Raw genomic sequence first — 16,299 nt, 5'->3', positions numbered from 1 at the left:
AATGATCATTTGAAGTTTTGATAGACTTTGACAGATCCATACTTACGACCCAGATTCAAAGTTCCAATGATTCTCTCCGCTATGGTCCTATGACTGTACTTCGGGCATTCAGCAAGTGGGCCTGCTGTTTGTGTCATTCCGTGGTCATTTTATGACAGTTTTGCCAAAACCTGGTATTTGCTTCCAGTTTTCAGCAAAACCTGGCCATAACAAATCATGGGTGCACTTCAACAACCACAACATTGTCATTGGGATGTGCAATGTTTCCAATTCAATCAAGACTTTATTTGCTTTAAGGAGTTAGAGAGAGATGTTATATCCATGCTCTGAATTTTGGGAAAGTGAATCCAACGAGCTGCACAAACCTAGTGTGCATACATATAAATAGCAAAGAAGAATGTAAAAAGTCTCTGATGCAGCATCTTGTTTCCTAAAAATGCTGTCTACTCTTTATAAGTGTACCCTTTGCAGATATGGGGGTATGGGGTTGCAAAAGATAAAACCAGTGTTTTGTTGCAGCATCTCTTTTTGTACATGTGTTGTGACATTGCATGGATGTACAAAAGGAGCAGAGCTTGCTTTGCAGTTGAGCAGCTCTGCTGTCCTCACTTTGATAATGCCATCAGACCTGTGGATGCTTAAGCTTTTTAATCTTAGAAAAGTTATGCATCCCTACTGTAGGGAAAACAATCTCCCTTAATCTCATGGCTTCCAGATTGTTAGGTTTTTAACTTCAATCCTCACCCATACTCCTGTATGTATGCACCACATATCTGCTTTCAGTATGGGGTTGAAATATTCGGGAGAACTACGGAAATCCCTTGGTTATATTTATTATTCTTTGATTTAAAAGCCAGTGATTTAATTCCATCCTGGATTCCTTTTCAGCTACAATTTAATTACATGTCAGTTTGTGCCATTTGCCAGGCTGCATCATTTCATTAGTATTTTTTTTCAGGTATTTTTCAGACCAATGAATCTTTATAGGACTTGCATATTAAAGAATCCACACTTTGGAAAAATGTGCCTATAAAGAGATGTATGTTCAAGGTAGCAACAAATAATAAAAACAAATAAGATTTCCTTGCAGTTGGAGGGGGTGACCCACAGAATTTTAATAGAATGAAGTAACAACTGAAGGTACATGACATACATAAAATGGATATAGGCCACCTGTACCTTCATTAATATTTAAATTCAGCAAAACCAGGTGAGTTACAATTTGTTCAGTTGCTTTCCCTAGCAGTTTCTGCAGATAGTCAAATATGCTAGTGAAGCATTGCTATGTTCAAATAGTAATTTTATTAACAATTGCAGTTAGAAGGATAAAAACCAATACAAATTTAAAAATAAATAAATAAAAGACATAAAGTGCAAAAAAGAAAAAATATAACAATAAGAATATAATAAAGAAAAAGAAATGAAATGAAATATATAGAGAGAAATGGCTTCCCCATTCATCACAATTATAAACAGTTAGTAACTTATCACCTTCTCTTAAAATGTGGCAAATTCCCACACCCCATCTTTTATGTCTAAACAAATCCTTAAAGCATAGTCATTTCAATGTCCATTAAGGGTTACCAGAATTAACATGTCTGTTTTAACCTTGATCTAAGCCAACTTTATATTCCTTCCTTTTAATTTAACAGTCTCAATCTTCTTTCAAATAATATCCTAAGAACTTGATTTCTTTTCGTTTTCTTCTTTGTCCTTCCTCACAGAATTCTGCAAAGCTTTAACAAGTCTCTTTTGTAAATCTAATATAGGGAAATTATCTGGGTCACTCACTTGATTTACTATTTGTATAACCCTTTTAGTTATTAAGCATTTTCCTACAGGATACATTCTTTGAATTAATTCCAATATCTTTTTTTTCAAATCCATCTGGACCCTTAGTCTATTTGCAGTTTTCCTAAATCAAAGTTCACCCTTTTGCTGTTTATTCCCCACCCAAATCCATACTCCAAGCTAACCTCCCTAGGTCTCAATCTTATGTTTATTATAGGATTTGCCTGGAAGACCCCTAATTAAATTGGTCAAAGGATTGACTGCTTAGTTTGAATTCCCTCTTTAGAAGTTACTACCACCTCTCTAGGGTAGATTTTGTCTTCAAGTGGCTGATGATCATTAAAAACAAGCAACACTGCTTAGATATTACATGTGGGAGAAAAAGGGTGAAAACATCCCCTTCCCAATAATTCACATGGAATATATTGGAAGATATTGGTGGAATATATTGTAGATGCAGATAGTCAAGTGTTCAATATAGCAAGATTTTGTCTATAGGTGAAACAATAAAGAACTCAGCTTTGAAAAATCACCCTGTGTTATTCTTGATTTTGGGCTCTTGTCTCATCCCCCTCCTTCGAATGTGTTCCCTCCTTCCTCAGAAATTGCCTCTTCTTTGTAATCCATCTCCCCCTCCATGGGAACCATCCCTCACACATAATTACCTGAGTAGCCACTTACATGTTAGCCAATATGACATAGTAGTTAGAGTGTTGAATTGGGCAGCCATTCCTTTCAGCCCAATCTACAGTATCTAACAAGTTGGTTATTGTCAAGATAAAATGAAGGTGTGCCCAGGTTCTGTTAATTATTTAAAAGAGAGGTAACATATTAATGCAAGAAATTCATAATTGAATGAATAATAAATGAATATGAATTAAAGAATTAAAACAGGAAATTCATTATCATAAAAGAATGGACATGTTTGTGGAGAATAGTCAAATGTGAAATGCTAAAGGTAGAATTAATTGTTATAGCTAAAATTGAAATATATATAGCCTTCTCAAAGCCCTATTTATTTATTTATTTATTTATTTATTCGGTAAACTGTCTCGCCTAGAGGCAGCTTACAATAATAAAAAAATAGATAAAACCTTAAAATGTTACCCAAATAGTCCTTGACTGTAATTGATCACCACATAAACACATTCGATTTTATGACCTTTTTGTGGCAGTCATTAAACAAGGATCATTGTTTTCTTTTTGCTGGAAACTGGAAGATAATGCTGGAAACGGTCAAAAAACACCAAAAATCACAGTCACATGACTGCAAAATGCTACAATTAGTCGCAAATGTGAGCCCCTTACCAAGCACCCCAAATTGATCATGTAACTGTAGGATGTATGTGGGGGGTGTGTGTGTGTGGCCATTTCAACTCCAGAATTGAGTTATAAGTAGCTCTGAAGAGGTTGGCCATAACCTCAAACAGTCACATACGACTGGTTGTTAAGCAAGGACTACCTTTATGGATATAAGTGGTAAGGTATTTCAGGATTCTTGTTCTTCCCAAACCTTTGAAAAAGGACCAGACAAAGAGGACATTGAGGGCGAAGGTCATTCCTCTGCAAAGAAGCTTAAATTTCTGAGTTGTATGACTCTAACTTTCCCCTTGTGCATCCTTTGTGTTAGGAGTGTCTGCCTTGGACAGTAAAGCATCAGGGAAAATGGGTCTCCGAGCCGTGGTGTATTACATGAGCACCACAATTATAGCTGTCCTGATTGGGATAATCATGGTAGTCATCATCCATCCTGGGAAAGGGTCAAAGGAGAAAATGCACAGAGAAGGCAAGATTGTCCAAGTGACAGCTGCAGATGCCTTTCTGGACTTAATCAGGTAGGTGGCATTTTTCTGCAACTTGGCTCCTTTGATTATGTGGGATTACAGCCCTCTTATTGCAACGTGGTTAGTGTGAATTATAGGAGGGCCTTCCTGGAGGAAAGCTATTCACTAAATCAAAAAAAGATGCTTCATGAGTGATAATGTAAAGCTAAGGAAATGAATGATGCAATGGAACACCAAGGTGACCTCCTCAGCTTGGAAATAATAGCAATAGCAATAAGACTTATATACCGCTTTGCAGTGCTTTACAGCCCTCCCTAAGCGATTTACAGAGTCAGCCTATTGCCCCCAACAATCTGGGTCCTCATTTTACCGACCTCGGAAGGATGGAAGGCTGAGTCAACCTTAAGCCTGGTGAGATTCAAAATGCCAAATTGCAGGCAGCCGGCAGGCAGCAGAAGTAGCCTGCAGTACTGCACTCTAACTACCGTGCCACCACAGCTCAATAATTCTGAAACATAGTCCAAAAATAGCCTGATAGCCACAGATCACAGTTGAACAATGTTTTGTGGCTGAAGGCAGTACTTTACATTTTTGGGAAACCCAAGACACACAGTTCCCAAAAGCTTTGCACACTTATACAAAGTAAGTATAGCTCACCATCAAGCTGAGCAAGACAAAGTGAATGTATTAGCTTTCTTGTTAGTTTCTCATTCTGATGCCGATTAAAACCATTACCGATTACTATATCTTAGGTGTCATTCTAATTGATGGTTGACATTGGGAATACAAGTCATCATTCAAAGAGATGCTATCTTAAAAATGAAAACATTGGTGTTCTTATTTATTATAACCATTCATTATATCCCGAATGAAGGAAACACTTCATTGAACATGTGTGTTGGTGAGAGATTTAACTGGTGAGAGAAATTTCAATTACATGAGGATAGCATAATTTGATTCAGGACATGCAAATCATTTTGAGGAACCACTTTGCTTACAAAGAAGCAAATCTGATTTTGAAGCAGTGAAGCAGCTGAGACCATAAGGATGACTGACAAGTGACTCAAAGCTCTTCCATTGTTTTCTGGGCCTGCCTGTACACGGCCAGAAAACACTTCTACTGACCAGGTTTCTGCTACCAGCAACCAAATTGTCTAACCCATAATATGTGGATTTGAGTTGTACTTTGTGTTTAAAGGAATATTGGGGGGAAAATAATTAATCGTTTCTTACCGTGATCCTAATAGGATGACAAATTATGGCTAATAGGTAAATACTATTTTTTTCTTCTTTACAGAAACATGTTTCCTCCAAATCTTGTAGAAGCCTGCTTCAAACAGGTAAAAAAAAATTGAATCCCATCCTATATGCGGGTATATTACATGTCCGGATTTAATTGGGATTACACAAAGACCAAGCCTATAATGCAGGGAATTGTTATTCATTGTCTCCCAGGGAGAAGCACTTACAGCTTCCCTAAGACGGGATTCCAAGAGATTGTATTATGTAGACGTAGCTTCATGACCCACCAGGATTAGATTTTCCAGTTGCTTCTCTGCACAGATCTCTGATTTATCAAAAGTGTAAAAAATCATCCTATGGTTATTGTTGATATTCCAACAGCCATAGATGCGAGAAGACGTGCTTCGTTATTATTAAAAGTAGAGCATAATATTAGAAGCCAGCAGTGTTTAGATTAGAGATTAACATGATGAAAATTCTTCACAACATATAGACAGACTTAACCATAGATTCAATTGAGAAAGTGTAATTTTCCCAGACTAAGTTAAATCCAAAAATGTCAGGGAATTTCTAGAAACCTGACACTCTGACAAATTAGCTGTCAATAGACACATAGACATTAACAACATCAGTAGAATATGCAAAAAAAGACAGTCAACCAACCAAAAAGGGTACAAAAAGATCCAAACACTTTTTCACCAGCAATCAGCACCCAGATCAGCATAGATTAACTCCAAGGTTAAAATCAGACTAACAATCAACTAAACAATACTCCAATCAAGCAACTAAGGAAATGAATGATGCAATGGAACACCAAGGTGACCTCCTCAGCTTGGAAATAATAGCAATAGCAATAGCACTTAGATTTATATCCGCTTTGCAGTGCTTTACAGCCCTCCCTAAGCGATTTACAGAGTCAGCCTATTGCCCCCAACAATCTGGGTCCTCATTTTACCGACCTCGGAAGGATGGAAGGCTGAGTCAACCTTAAGCCTGGTGAGATTCAAAATGCCAAATTGCAGGCAGCCAGCAGGCAGCAGAAGTAGCCTGCAGTACTGCACTCTAACTACCGTGCCACCACAGCTCAATAATTCTGAAACATAGTCCAAAATAGCCTGATAGCCACAGATCACAGTTGAACAATGTTTTGTGGCTGAAGGCAGTACTTACATTTTTGGGAAACCCAAGACACACAGTTCCCAAAGCTTTGCACACTTATACAAAGTAAGTATAGCTCACCATCAAGCTGAGCAAGACAAAGTGAATGTATTAGCTTTCTTGTTAGTTTCTCATTCTGATGCCGATTAAAACCATTACCGATTACTATATCTTAGGTGTCATTCTAATTGATGGTTGACATTGGGAATACAAGTCATCATTCAAAGAGATGCTATCTAAAAATGAAAACATTGGTGTTCTTATTTATTATAACCATTCATTATATCCCGAATGAAGGAAACACTTCATTGAACATGTGTGTTGGTGAGAGATTTAACTGGTGAGAGAAATTTCAATTACATGAGGATAGCATAATTTGATTCAGGACATGCAAATCATTTTGAGGAACCACTTTGCTTACAAAGAAGCAAATCTGATTTTGAAGCAGTGAAGCAGCTGAGACCATAAGGATGACTGACAAGTGACTCAAAGCTCTTCCATTGTTTTCTGGCCTGCCTGTACATGGCCAGAAAACACTTCTACTGACCAGGTTTCTGCTACCAGCAACCAAATTGTCTAACCCATAATATGTGGATTTGAGTTGTACTTTGTGTTTAAAGGAATATTGGGGGAAATAATTAATCGCTTTCTACCGTGATCCTAATAGGATGACAAATTATGGCTAATAGGTAAATACTATTTTTTTCTTCTTTACAGAAACATGTTTCCTCCAAATCTTGTAGAAGCCTGCTTCAAACAGGTAAAAAAAATTGAATCCCATCCTATATGTGGGTATATTACATGTCCGGATTTAATTGGGATTACACAAAGACCAAGCTTATAATGCAGGGAATTGTTATTCATTGTCTCCCAGGAGAAGCACTTACAGCTTCCCTAAGACGGGATTCCAAGAGATTGTATTATGTGGACGTAGCTTCATGACCCACCAGGATTAGATTTTCCAGTTGCTTCTCTGCACAGATCTCTGATTTATCAAAGTGTAAAAATCATCCTATGGTTATTGTTGATATTCCAACAGCCATAGATGCGAGAAGACGTGCTTCGTTATTATTAAAAGTAGAGCATAATATTAGAAGCCAGCAGTGTTTAGATTAGAGATTAACATGATGAAAATTCTTTAATTTCACAACATATAGACAGACTTAACCATAGATTCAATTGAGAAAGTGTAATTTTCCCAGACTAAGTTAAATCCAAAAATGTCAGGGAATTTCTAGAAACCTGACACTCTGACAAATTAGCTGTCAATAGACACATAGACATTAACAACATCAGTAGAATATGCAAAAAGACAGTCAACCAACCAAAAAGGGTACAAAAAGATCCAAACACTTTTTCACCAGCAATCAGCACCCAGATCAGCATAGATTAACTCCAAGGTTAAAATCAGACTAACAATCAACTAAACAATACTCCAATCAAGCAACTGCCAAAGAAGCAGATAGTAAACAGCCCAATCAAAGAACCTCTAAGCCCACCCGCACCAACACTGACAGGGCAAACAACTAGAACAGTGGTGGCTAACCAGGGATGGGATTCAAATTTTTTAACAACTGGTTCTGTGGGCGTGGCCTAGGTAGTGGGTGTGGCTTGGTCATGTGATTAGGTGGACATGGCTTGGTGGTCATGTTATTGACTGGGCATGGCCAACTCAATATCACTCACATCGAGGCACGCATCTCCTCACCTGGCCTTTCATGACTGTGCGGATGCTTCAACAGTCATAAGTGTGAAAAATGGTCAGAAGTCACTTTTTTTTCAGTGCCATTGTAACTTTGAATGGTCACTCCACACAAGCAAAGTACCAGCAAAGGAGGGGGGGAAAACTCCAGAGACATTCCTGAGATAGGAAGTCTAGTCCTGCCAAGAATGTAATAAGGTTTAACTGAGAAGCAGTTTCTGTAAGCAACACCAGAATGTTTCCTTCCTGCCTTCCTTACAGGATTAGGCCAGTAATTTCTTCTAACAACCGGTTCTCCGACCTGCTTAGAATGTTAACAACTGGTTCTAGCAAATAGGTGCGAACTGGTAGAATCCCACCCCTGTGGCTAACATTTTTCGGTTCCTGTGCTGATAATTGTGCGCGCACTCCTGCGTGCCATCACCCAGAAGGAAATGCGCATGGGCCCCGCACGACCACACTGCACACTTCTGTGCATGCGTGCATATCTCCTGTGCACTGCTGCTGCACATGTGCACCAGATACCTGACAATCAGCTGGTGGGCAGCAGCGCACACACATGCGCAATGCACCTTTTCTGCATGGTTTGCCACCATAGCACTAGAATATAAACTGACCGCAAACTGCACTCCTTACTAGCACCAATGATCAGGGGTGGGATTCTACCAGTTTGCACCTATTCGCTAGAACCAGTTGTTAACATTCTAAGCAGTTCGGAGAACCGGTTGTTAGAAGAAATTACTGACCTAATCCTGTAAGGAAGGCAAGAAGGAAACATTCTGGTGTTGCTTACAGAAACTGCTTCTCCGTTAACCTTTATTACATTCTTGGCAGGACTAGATTTCCTGTCTCAGGAACTTCTCTGGAGGTTTTTTTCCCTCCTTGTTGGTACTTTGTGTTCAAAGTTACAATGGCACTGAAAAAAGTGACTTATGACCATTTTTCACACTTACGACTGTTGCAGCATCCCCACAGTCATGAGAGGCCAGGCAAGGAGATGTGTGCCTCGATGTGAGTGATATTGAGTTGGCCACGCCCAGCCAGTCACATGACCACCAAGCCACGTCCACCCAGTCACATGACCACCAAGCCATGCCCACCAACTAAGCCACGCCCACAGAACCGGTTGTTAAAAAAATTGAATCCCACCCCTGCCAATGATGTTATCTAGTTTGGGTAATGAAAAGTCTGCAAGAAAACAAGCAAGCTCAGAGATCACCAAGGAAACCCTCCCTCCTTATTTAGATTATTTCTGTCTTCATCCAGAGAGGTCAGACACATCTGTTGATAATTGCATTTGAGCAATTAGAAATAAGGCTTCTAGAATTCCTCACACGTGAATGTAATATTTGTCCTAACCATCATTAACAGTTCAAAACGAACTATGAAGAGCATGTTCATCATACACATGATCATGCACATGATGATTCTAATGAAACATCGGTCCTTGCTGGCATTATAAATAATGTAACAGAAGCTGTGGGAAACCTAACTTGGATGAAGAAGGAGATGATCCCTGTACCAGGCGCTGTAAATGGAGTGAATGCACTTGGACTGGTTGTCTTCTCCATCAGTTTTGGATTAGTGATTGGCAATATGAAGGAACAAGGTCGGGCATTGAGAGAGTTCTTCGACAGCCTTAATGAGGCTATCATGAGACTGGTAGCTCTAATAATGTGGTAAGTACTAAATTCACTGTGCTACTATTACCTGTTTTGATCCCTCACACCTCTTTACTTTGAGGTCTAAGCTGAACTTCCTTCTTGGTTGTTCTAACAGTTTCTGGGATTAAAATTCAAAGAGGTGGATATAGAACAGACATTAGGAAAAACTTATTGACAATAACAACCATCAATCAGTGGAATAAGTTGCTATGTGGAGTGGTTTCTTCTTCATTGGAGGTTTTCAAGCAAAGGCTATAAATATTTGTGGTGATGTAATGAATCTTTTTTTTTTTTAAAACAAGTTTTATTAAAAGTTTCAACAACAAACAAATCATTACATATTAAATCTTTCCCTGTCTTTCTACAATAATTTCCCCAATATTCTCATAAAACACAAACAAACACAAACAAACATAAAAAAATCTTTTAGTAAAGTACCTTGGCCCCAGTTACCTCTCTTTGCATGGGCTAAAATAATAGCGCATATCACTCTTCACAATTCTATCTTATTTAATCCATCTTAATTAAATCATTAAATTTGTATCTTTTGCCCATTCATTATCCCTCTATCTCTTCTTATAATAAAAAGAATTTCTCCTGAAATCACTAATCAGAGTATGATGCCTTTCTATCCTCCCCTAAGTTAGTAAAATTAACATTCAACATAACAAATACCCAATTTGGTTCTGCTTGGTACATTCTATCCACCAAAAATGTTTAAATACATTGTATCCTCCTTTCCTTCGATATTTTATTGCATTTTAAAAATCAATCATTATTAAAAACTTCAACATTTTAATTTCTTATTAAATCTTAAACCATTCTAATTTACTATTTCAAATATAAATGTTACAATACCATCTTCTGTACCTTAGCAGAATCTTTCTTACAGAAATTTATATTTCATCCTTTGTCTCTAAAAAAAATCCCTCTTCTCCCATCCAATTTTAAAGCTTTGAGGCTTTTTCTCCGCCTTTCCCCTTTCTTTCTTCCCCACCAAATCTTCCTACCCCCTTCTTCTTCTAACCTCTGCCTTGCTGGGATCCCTTCTCTGTTGTGTTCCCTTTTTCTCTTGTTTGTTATCATTATATTTACTTTGCATCATATTTTTCTCTTTCTCAAATGTTTTTTAGATCTTAAGTCCTTCATTTTCCTTGCTCTCTTCCTTCCTTCTTCCTTAGATAAGTTTTGGGATTCAGTGAAGATGGCGCCTTCGTCTCTTCCTTGTTGTTCTTCTTCCGTTTCCATCTGTTCCATTGTCTGTTGGTAATTGACCAGCGCCATTTCTAGAAATAGAAAAGCTTTTTCCATGCCATCTTTGCAGGCTGCTTTTGTTTGCTCATATTCATCCCTCAGGTCTTCAAAAAGGAAAGCCATTATAAATAAATCTTTTCTTTTCTTTATTCCTCTTTCTTCTTACACCAACCAAATATTCCGAGAGAAAGGCAAAACAATCCCAAAATCCACAATCCTCAATAAATCCAAGCAAGCCAAAATTCCCCTTCCTCTTCCAGGGTGGTATCAAACAAATAAAAAAAAAAGAGTCCAAATCTATATTTTAAAGCCTTATTAAGATTATATTTCTGTCCTCAAGTCTTCAAGGCATCTCCTCCAACAAGATCCAAATTTATATATTTTCTTATCCTCTCCCTTCCGGCTTAATTCCGTCGGGAGGGAGAGTAAACTTTCCTTTCAGCACCTCAAAATAGCCGCTTTTTTTTTTCTCTTGTGGAAACAATCATCAAAAAACCATCTTTTCCAGGAATTAAATTAGATAAATCTCAAAGCCCTGGGTCGACCAAGAAGAACTTTCACTTTCAATAACTTTCTTTCTTCCTCCTGCGCATACTTGCCCGGCTGTCAACTTCTTTGTGGCGGCCATTGCGGACCGCCGCTGCACCGTCCTGGTAAAAGGGGGTTCTGCCGGCCAGGAGGGGGTCTGCAACACCCCAAACCCTTCCTCCGGATCCCCTTACCTTCAGCTACCCCTGCAGGGCAGCCTTGCTCCGCACCCGTCCGGGTCGGAGCCCCAAAACGGCTAGCGGCAGGGGATCGCAGCAGCCGAATCCCTACCGCTCGCATGAAGCCGACAAACCGGAAACTCATGATGTAATGAATCTTAAGAGCCAAGAGCCAACTCTTGAGAGTTTGATGTCGTTTTTGAGGTACCAGGCTAGAAACCGGGAGATCATGAATTGTAGTCCTGCTTTGAGCACAAAGCCAATTGAGTGATCTTGAGGCAGTCAGACCTAGGGAGGAGACAGTCAGTGATGGGATTCAGCCAGTTCGCAAAAGTTCGGGAGAACCAGTTGTTAACTTTCTGAGTGGCTTGGTGAACTGGTTTTTGGAAGAAATCATTAGGGCAGAGAACCGGTTGTTAAATTATTTGAATCCCACCACTGGAGACAATGGCAGATCACCTCTGAAAAACCTTGTCCAAAATCCTGCGGGGACTTGTCCAGGCAATCTCCAAGAATGGGGCACAATTGAATGGAAGAAAAAGAAGAAGTATCCTACAATGTGTAGGGAAATGGACTTGATTGCCTCTTCTGGTTCTGTGATCATAGGGGACCCATATATGTGAAGTGAAAGGATGATCCAGGAATCAACTCAGGGTCCCCTTTTTCCAGGAATTACTGAATTCCCATCTGGTGCATTACCTAGTGAAATAGATATTCTCATTCCTCAGCAATAACTTCTGACATCTTCCTCCAGATTTTGAACAAAAAGAACCCGCTGCACTCCAATTCAGCTAATGAGAGATGGGAACCTGCAACATTTCAGATGTTGCTGAATACAAACTTAAGAACTATGTAAAGGATTCTGGAAGATGCAGTATAATTTAGCAAAATTATGAATATACCTGCCCATCTTCAAAACTGAATTTACTCACAACCATATTGGCAACACTGAAGAAAGTCTGCGCCCAGCAGAACTTTCCACTTCATCAGAGCTGTATTGGTCCTCTATGTATCATGACAAGGCTATCATTTTACATGATACTGTACTAAAAGCCTGTGAGTCTGATGGTCTGTATTTTAAGATTGGTAGATAATGGAGAAAGGAAAGGGAAAATTATTCAGGGAAAAGAAGAAAGAAGAATATACAATATTCCAGTGATACCTACTTAAGCAGAGTTATAGGATAACAGCCTTCCTGTACTTGATATCTTAATTTTATTTATTTCATTTGTATAAAATGTGTGCAGCCATACATCTTAATCTAAACTCTGAGCAGTTTACAATCATGAATAAAACTCTAAAAACTAAAATCAATAAACCAATGAGAAGTCTCAGATCATCTCCTAGACTTCCCTGATTAGTATGATTACACTAAGAATTCTAGGATTTGAATTCCAAACAATCAGAAGGACTCTAGATGGGGAAAAATGTAAGTATGAACTCAGTTTTGATGAGTGTTTGTAGGGAAGAAATGAAGAACCTTCACACGGTTGTTTCAAAAGCAGTTATAACAGCAGTAAGAAAAAAACAGGGATTCTTAGGAGAACAGGAATATGTGATGGTCTCTTATTATACAAGTCTTGTGTAACTGGCTTCAGATTTCATTACTGCACCGAAGTAATATTTTACCCAACAAGAATGTGATTAAAAAATTTAAAAAGTATTTTTTTTAAAAAAATACATATTTTGGAATAAAACACACCATCCATGACTAAAGTCTGTCCATAATGAATTGGTATGTTCATATTCTCCTTTGTTTGCCACTAATCTGCAGAATTCATTTTAAAAATACAGGATCTCCAGACAATATAATAAACAAGAATATTGGGGACAATATATTTAGGGTCACAATCTTGGTCTTTATAGAGTGTAGCAAGGAATTTCCAAGGGCAAGAGAATAAAGATACATTACACAAAAGTAGACTTATAGGATAGTTACAAAGCAATGCATTCATCTTTTTCTCTTTCTCTGTCTCTCTCCGTTTCTCTTTGTCTTTCTTTTTTTCCAGGTATGCACCACTTGGTATTTTGTTTTTAATTGCGGGGAAAATTGTTGAGATGGAAGATATGGGTGTGATCGGAGGCCAGCTTGCCATGTATACAGTTACTGTTATCATTGGTTTGCTCATCCATGCAATTATTGTTCTCCCACTTCTCTACTTCTTCATTACTCGGAAAAATCCTTGGGTCTTTATTGGAGGATTGTTGCAAGCTCTCATCACAGCTTTGGGAACTTCCTCAAGGTAGGCTTTCACAATCAAATAGTTTGGGATACAGGAGTTTTTATTGGGTATATACTGCCTGTACATATGCATAAACCAAGAATAATAGGTCCCCAAATACAACCCCCCCACAAATTGGGTTCAGCTTAACTACAGATATCTATAGAGAGTCTCAGTCATCCAAGTCATGGTTGTCCCAAAGGTGCTTTTTCAAGAGGCAACTGGACTTCCTGGTTTTCCTTTGAAGACATTTTGCTTCTCATCCAAGAGGCTTCTTCAGCTCTGAAGAAGCTTCTTGGACGAGAAGGGAAATGTCTTCAAAGAAAAACCAGAAATTCCAGTTGCCTCTTGAAAAAAGCACCTTTGGGACTTATTTACAGATGTAATACGTTTTTAAAATGCTGCGTATTCCATATATACTAGAATGTAAGCCCATCTATCAATAAACAGATTTTTAAAGTGTTAAATAAAATCCCATGAAAAATGTGCCACCCACAGATAGGCTGACCCTCAAAATTTTCAATTTTCACAGCTAACTATGGACAGCAACATTTTTCATGATATTTTGGTTAAAAACCTGAGAGCTTATCCATAGAGAGGCTAGTCCGTGAGTAAATACAGATGTTTTTATTGCAAAAGATTGAGAGAAGATATGATTATTCCAAATTTCTTTCATTATCCCGGGTCTCTATCACTTTTCACCGCTACTTTAGGTTTTACTTTACATTTAACATGTTGTTCCAATATGTGTGTAGCGACATTCATCTGCATCTAAGTACCATTCAGAGTACAATATAATATAGAATCCAGATTTTGATGCACTTCATATTATTTGGCTATATATTCCAGTAAATATTTTAATTGGATATCTCTTTTACATTAATTATTCTTAATCCTGAAAATTAATATCTGAAACTGCTTTGTATTGAGATATATCTTTTAGTCTAGATATATCTTTAAGTTTAGACAGTTTAGTTTAGATAGACATCAATGAAATGAAAGGTACTGAAAATATGTACGCACGACACATGATCTACCTGTACTATATGGTCTTTCTGTAATATACACCCAGGAATCCAAAATCTGGGTGCAAATTCCCTCAAATTTGGAGCATTGTCTGAAGATTGACTATATGAACAAATTCTTTCTCTCTCTCTACATACATACATACATACATACATGGTAATGATATCTTCTTGTATTTTTCTCCCCATCTGGTTTCAGTTCTGCCACTTTGCCTATCACTTTTAAGTGTTTGGAAGAGAACAATGGAGTAGACAAACGCATTACGAGATTTGTACTACCTGTGGGTGCAACTATTAACATGGATGGGACAGCTTTGTATGAAGCCCTGGCTGCAATTTTCATTGCACAGGTTAACAATATGGATCTAAACTTTGGGCAAATTATCACAATCAGGTTTGTAAACCTTGCAAAAATACATATCCTTGTATATCTGTGCAGGACAACAAAGCTAGAAAAGTCGGAATGAGGGGCATTTCTGAGCGGAATGCACGGTAACACAGGGGGACAGGAGGATGATAAAGTAGGAAGTCATGAACAATTCAGAAATCATAGAATACATTGTTTGCAATGCAAATTATAATATTAGGACCTAATCCAGATTGAGAGTGCTACATAGAATGCAGGTCTTCTTCCTATTGTGATAGTTATTAGTTTTAGAGTAATATAGAAGGAAGGAAGGAAGGAAGGAAGGAAGGAAGGAAGGAAGGAAGGAAGGAAGGAAGGAAGGAAGGAAGGGGAAGGAAGGAAGGAAGGAAGGAAGGAAGGAAGGAAGGAAGGAAGGAAGGAAGGAAGGAAGGAAGGAAGGATGGATCACAATCTGAACATCTAAGACATCTAGAAAATGCCAGCTTGGGGAAGAGTGGTCTAACTCATGAAGCTGAATACACTGTTGAGATTGCTTATCTAGCTTAAGCACCAAATTTTCTTCTAAGAGAAATGAAAGGGGAAAGACTTTTGATCATGCAAACTAGCAACTGATTCCAACCAGATTCATGAACTTCTAGCCAACAACTTCTTCAAGGCTGAAAGAGTTTTATGACATAAGGACATGTTTTAAAAAGTGAAAATGGCAGTATGATTGGTTTTATATCTCTTTCCTTATAACAGTATTACCGCAACAGCTGCTAGCATTGGTGCAGCAGGAATTCCTCAAGCTGGCCTGGTCACAATGGTGATTGTATTAACCTCTGTTGGTTTGCCAACAGATGACATAACACTTATCATTGCAGTGGATTGGTTTCTGTGAGTATTTTTCTATATGAAGTAGACTAAAGGCACAAGTGTAAACTAAACTTATAAGTCATTGTAGTTCCTTTCCTGAAGAAATGTATTGAGTCTCTTTGAAACAATACTTGGTTACATTGCATACAAATGTCAAAATGTCATCTTATATAAAAAGAAGACTAGAATAGGATACTGATGAGGGTTTTTTGGACAAAGATATGAAAGTCATTCAATCTCTGTTCACCTTCCAAGCTGTAATTTTTTTAAAAGATGCATTATTCAGTGTCGCCAGCAACCATATTTTCAACATGCAAATCTTAAATTTCCCTGTTATTTGTTTCATAATGAACCCTTTCAAATGCTGCAGCTTGTGGCCAATCTCCTTGTGTGAGAAGGAAGAGGCCCAAAAGAAAATATGAATGTTACAAAAACACCTACGTGTTGTTCCTTCTGATATTTAATTTTTAAAGATGGCTGTTATTTCATTTCACAATTTATTCACGTGTTAATATATTGCTGATGTAA

The 16,299-nt window shown here is 38.0% G+C and overlaps 1 protein-coding gene across 3 annotated transcripts in view; it reads left to right on the top strand.

Annotated features, from left to right (window-relative positions):
- The window catches only part of SLC1A3 (solute carrier family 1 member 3), a 51,945-nt gene that overhangs the window by 29,795 nt on the left and 5,851 nt on the right, over positions 1-16,299 (top strand). For 2 of the 3 annotated variants that reach the window (XM_087958511.1, XM_087958510.1), the window contains exons 4-9: positions 3,422-3,626; positions 4,873-4,915; positions 9,049-9,356; positions 13,312-13,545; positions 14,749-14,943; positions 15,658-15,792. In XM_087958511.1, the coding sequence (XP_087814637.1) occupies positions 3,422-3,626; positions 4,873-4,915; positions 9,049-9,356; positions 13,312-13,545; positions 14,749-14,943; positions 15,658-15,792 (1,120 nt within the window). Of the gene's footprint in view, positions 1-3,421; positions 3,627-4,872; positions 4,916-6,695; positions 6,736-9,048; positions 9,357-13,311; positions 13,546-14,748; positions 14,944-15,657; positions 15,793-16,299 lie in introns of those variants that run through there. The other variant, XM_087958512.1, reaches the window with a different exon arrangement.

This window comes from Notechis scutatus, chromosome 2, assembly GCF_049901735.1.
Source record: "Notechis scutatus isolate UNSWTSFEM ecotype Mainland chromosome 2, rNotScu1.2, whole genome shotgun sequence".
Lineage (NCBI taxonomy): Eukaryota > Metazoa > Chordata > Lepidosauria > Squamata > Elapidae > Notechis > Notechis scutatus.
This window is presented reverse-complemented; position numbering and strand designations above follow the sequence as displayed.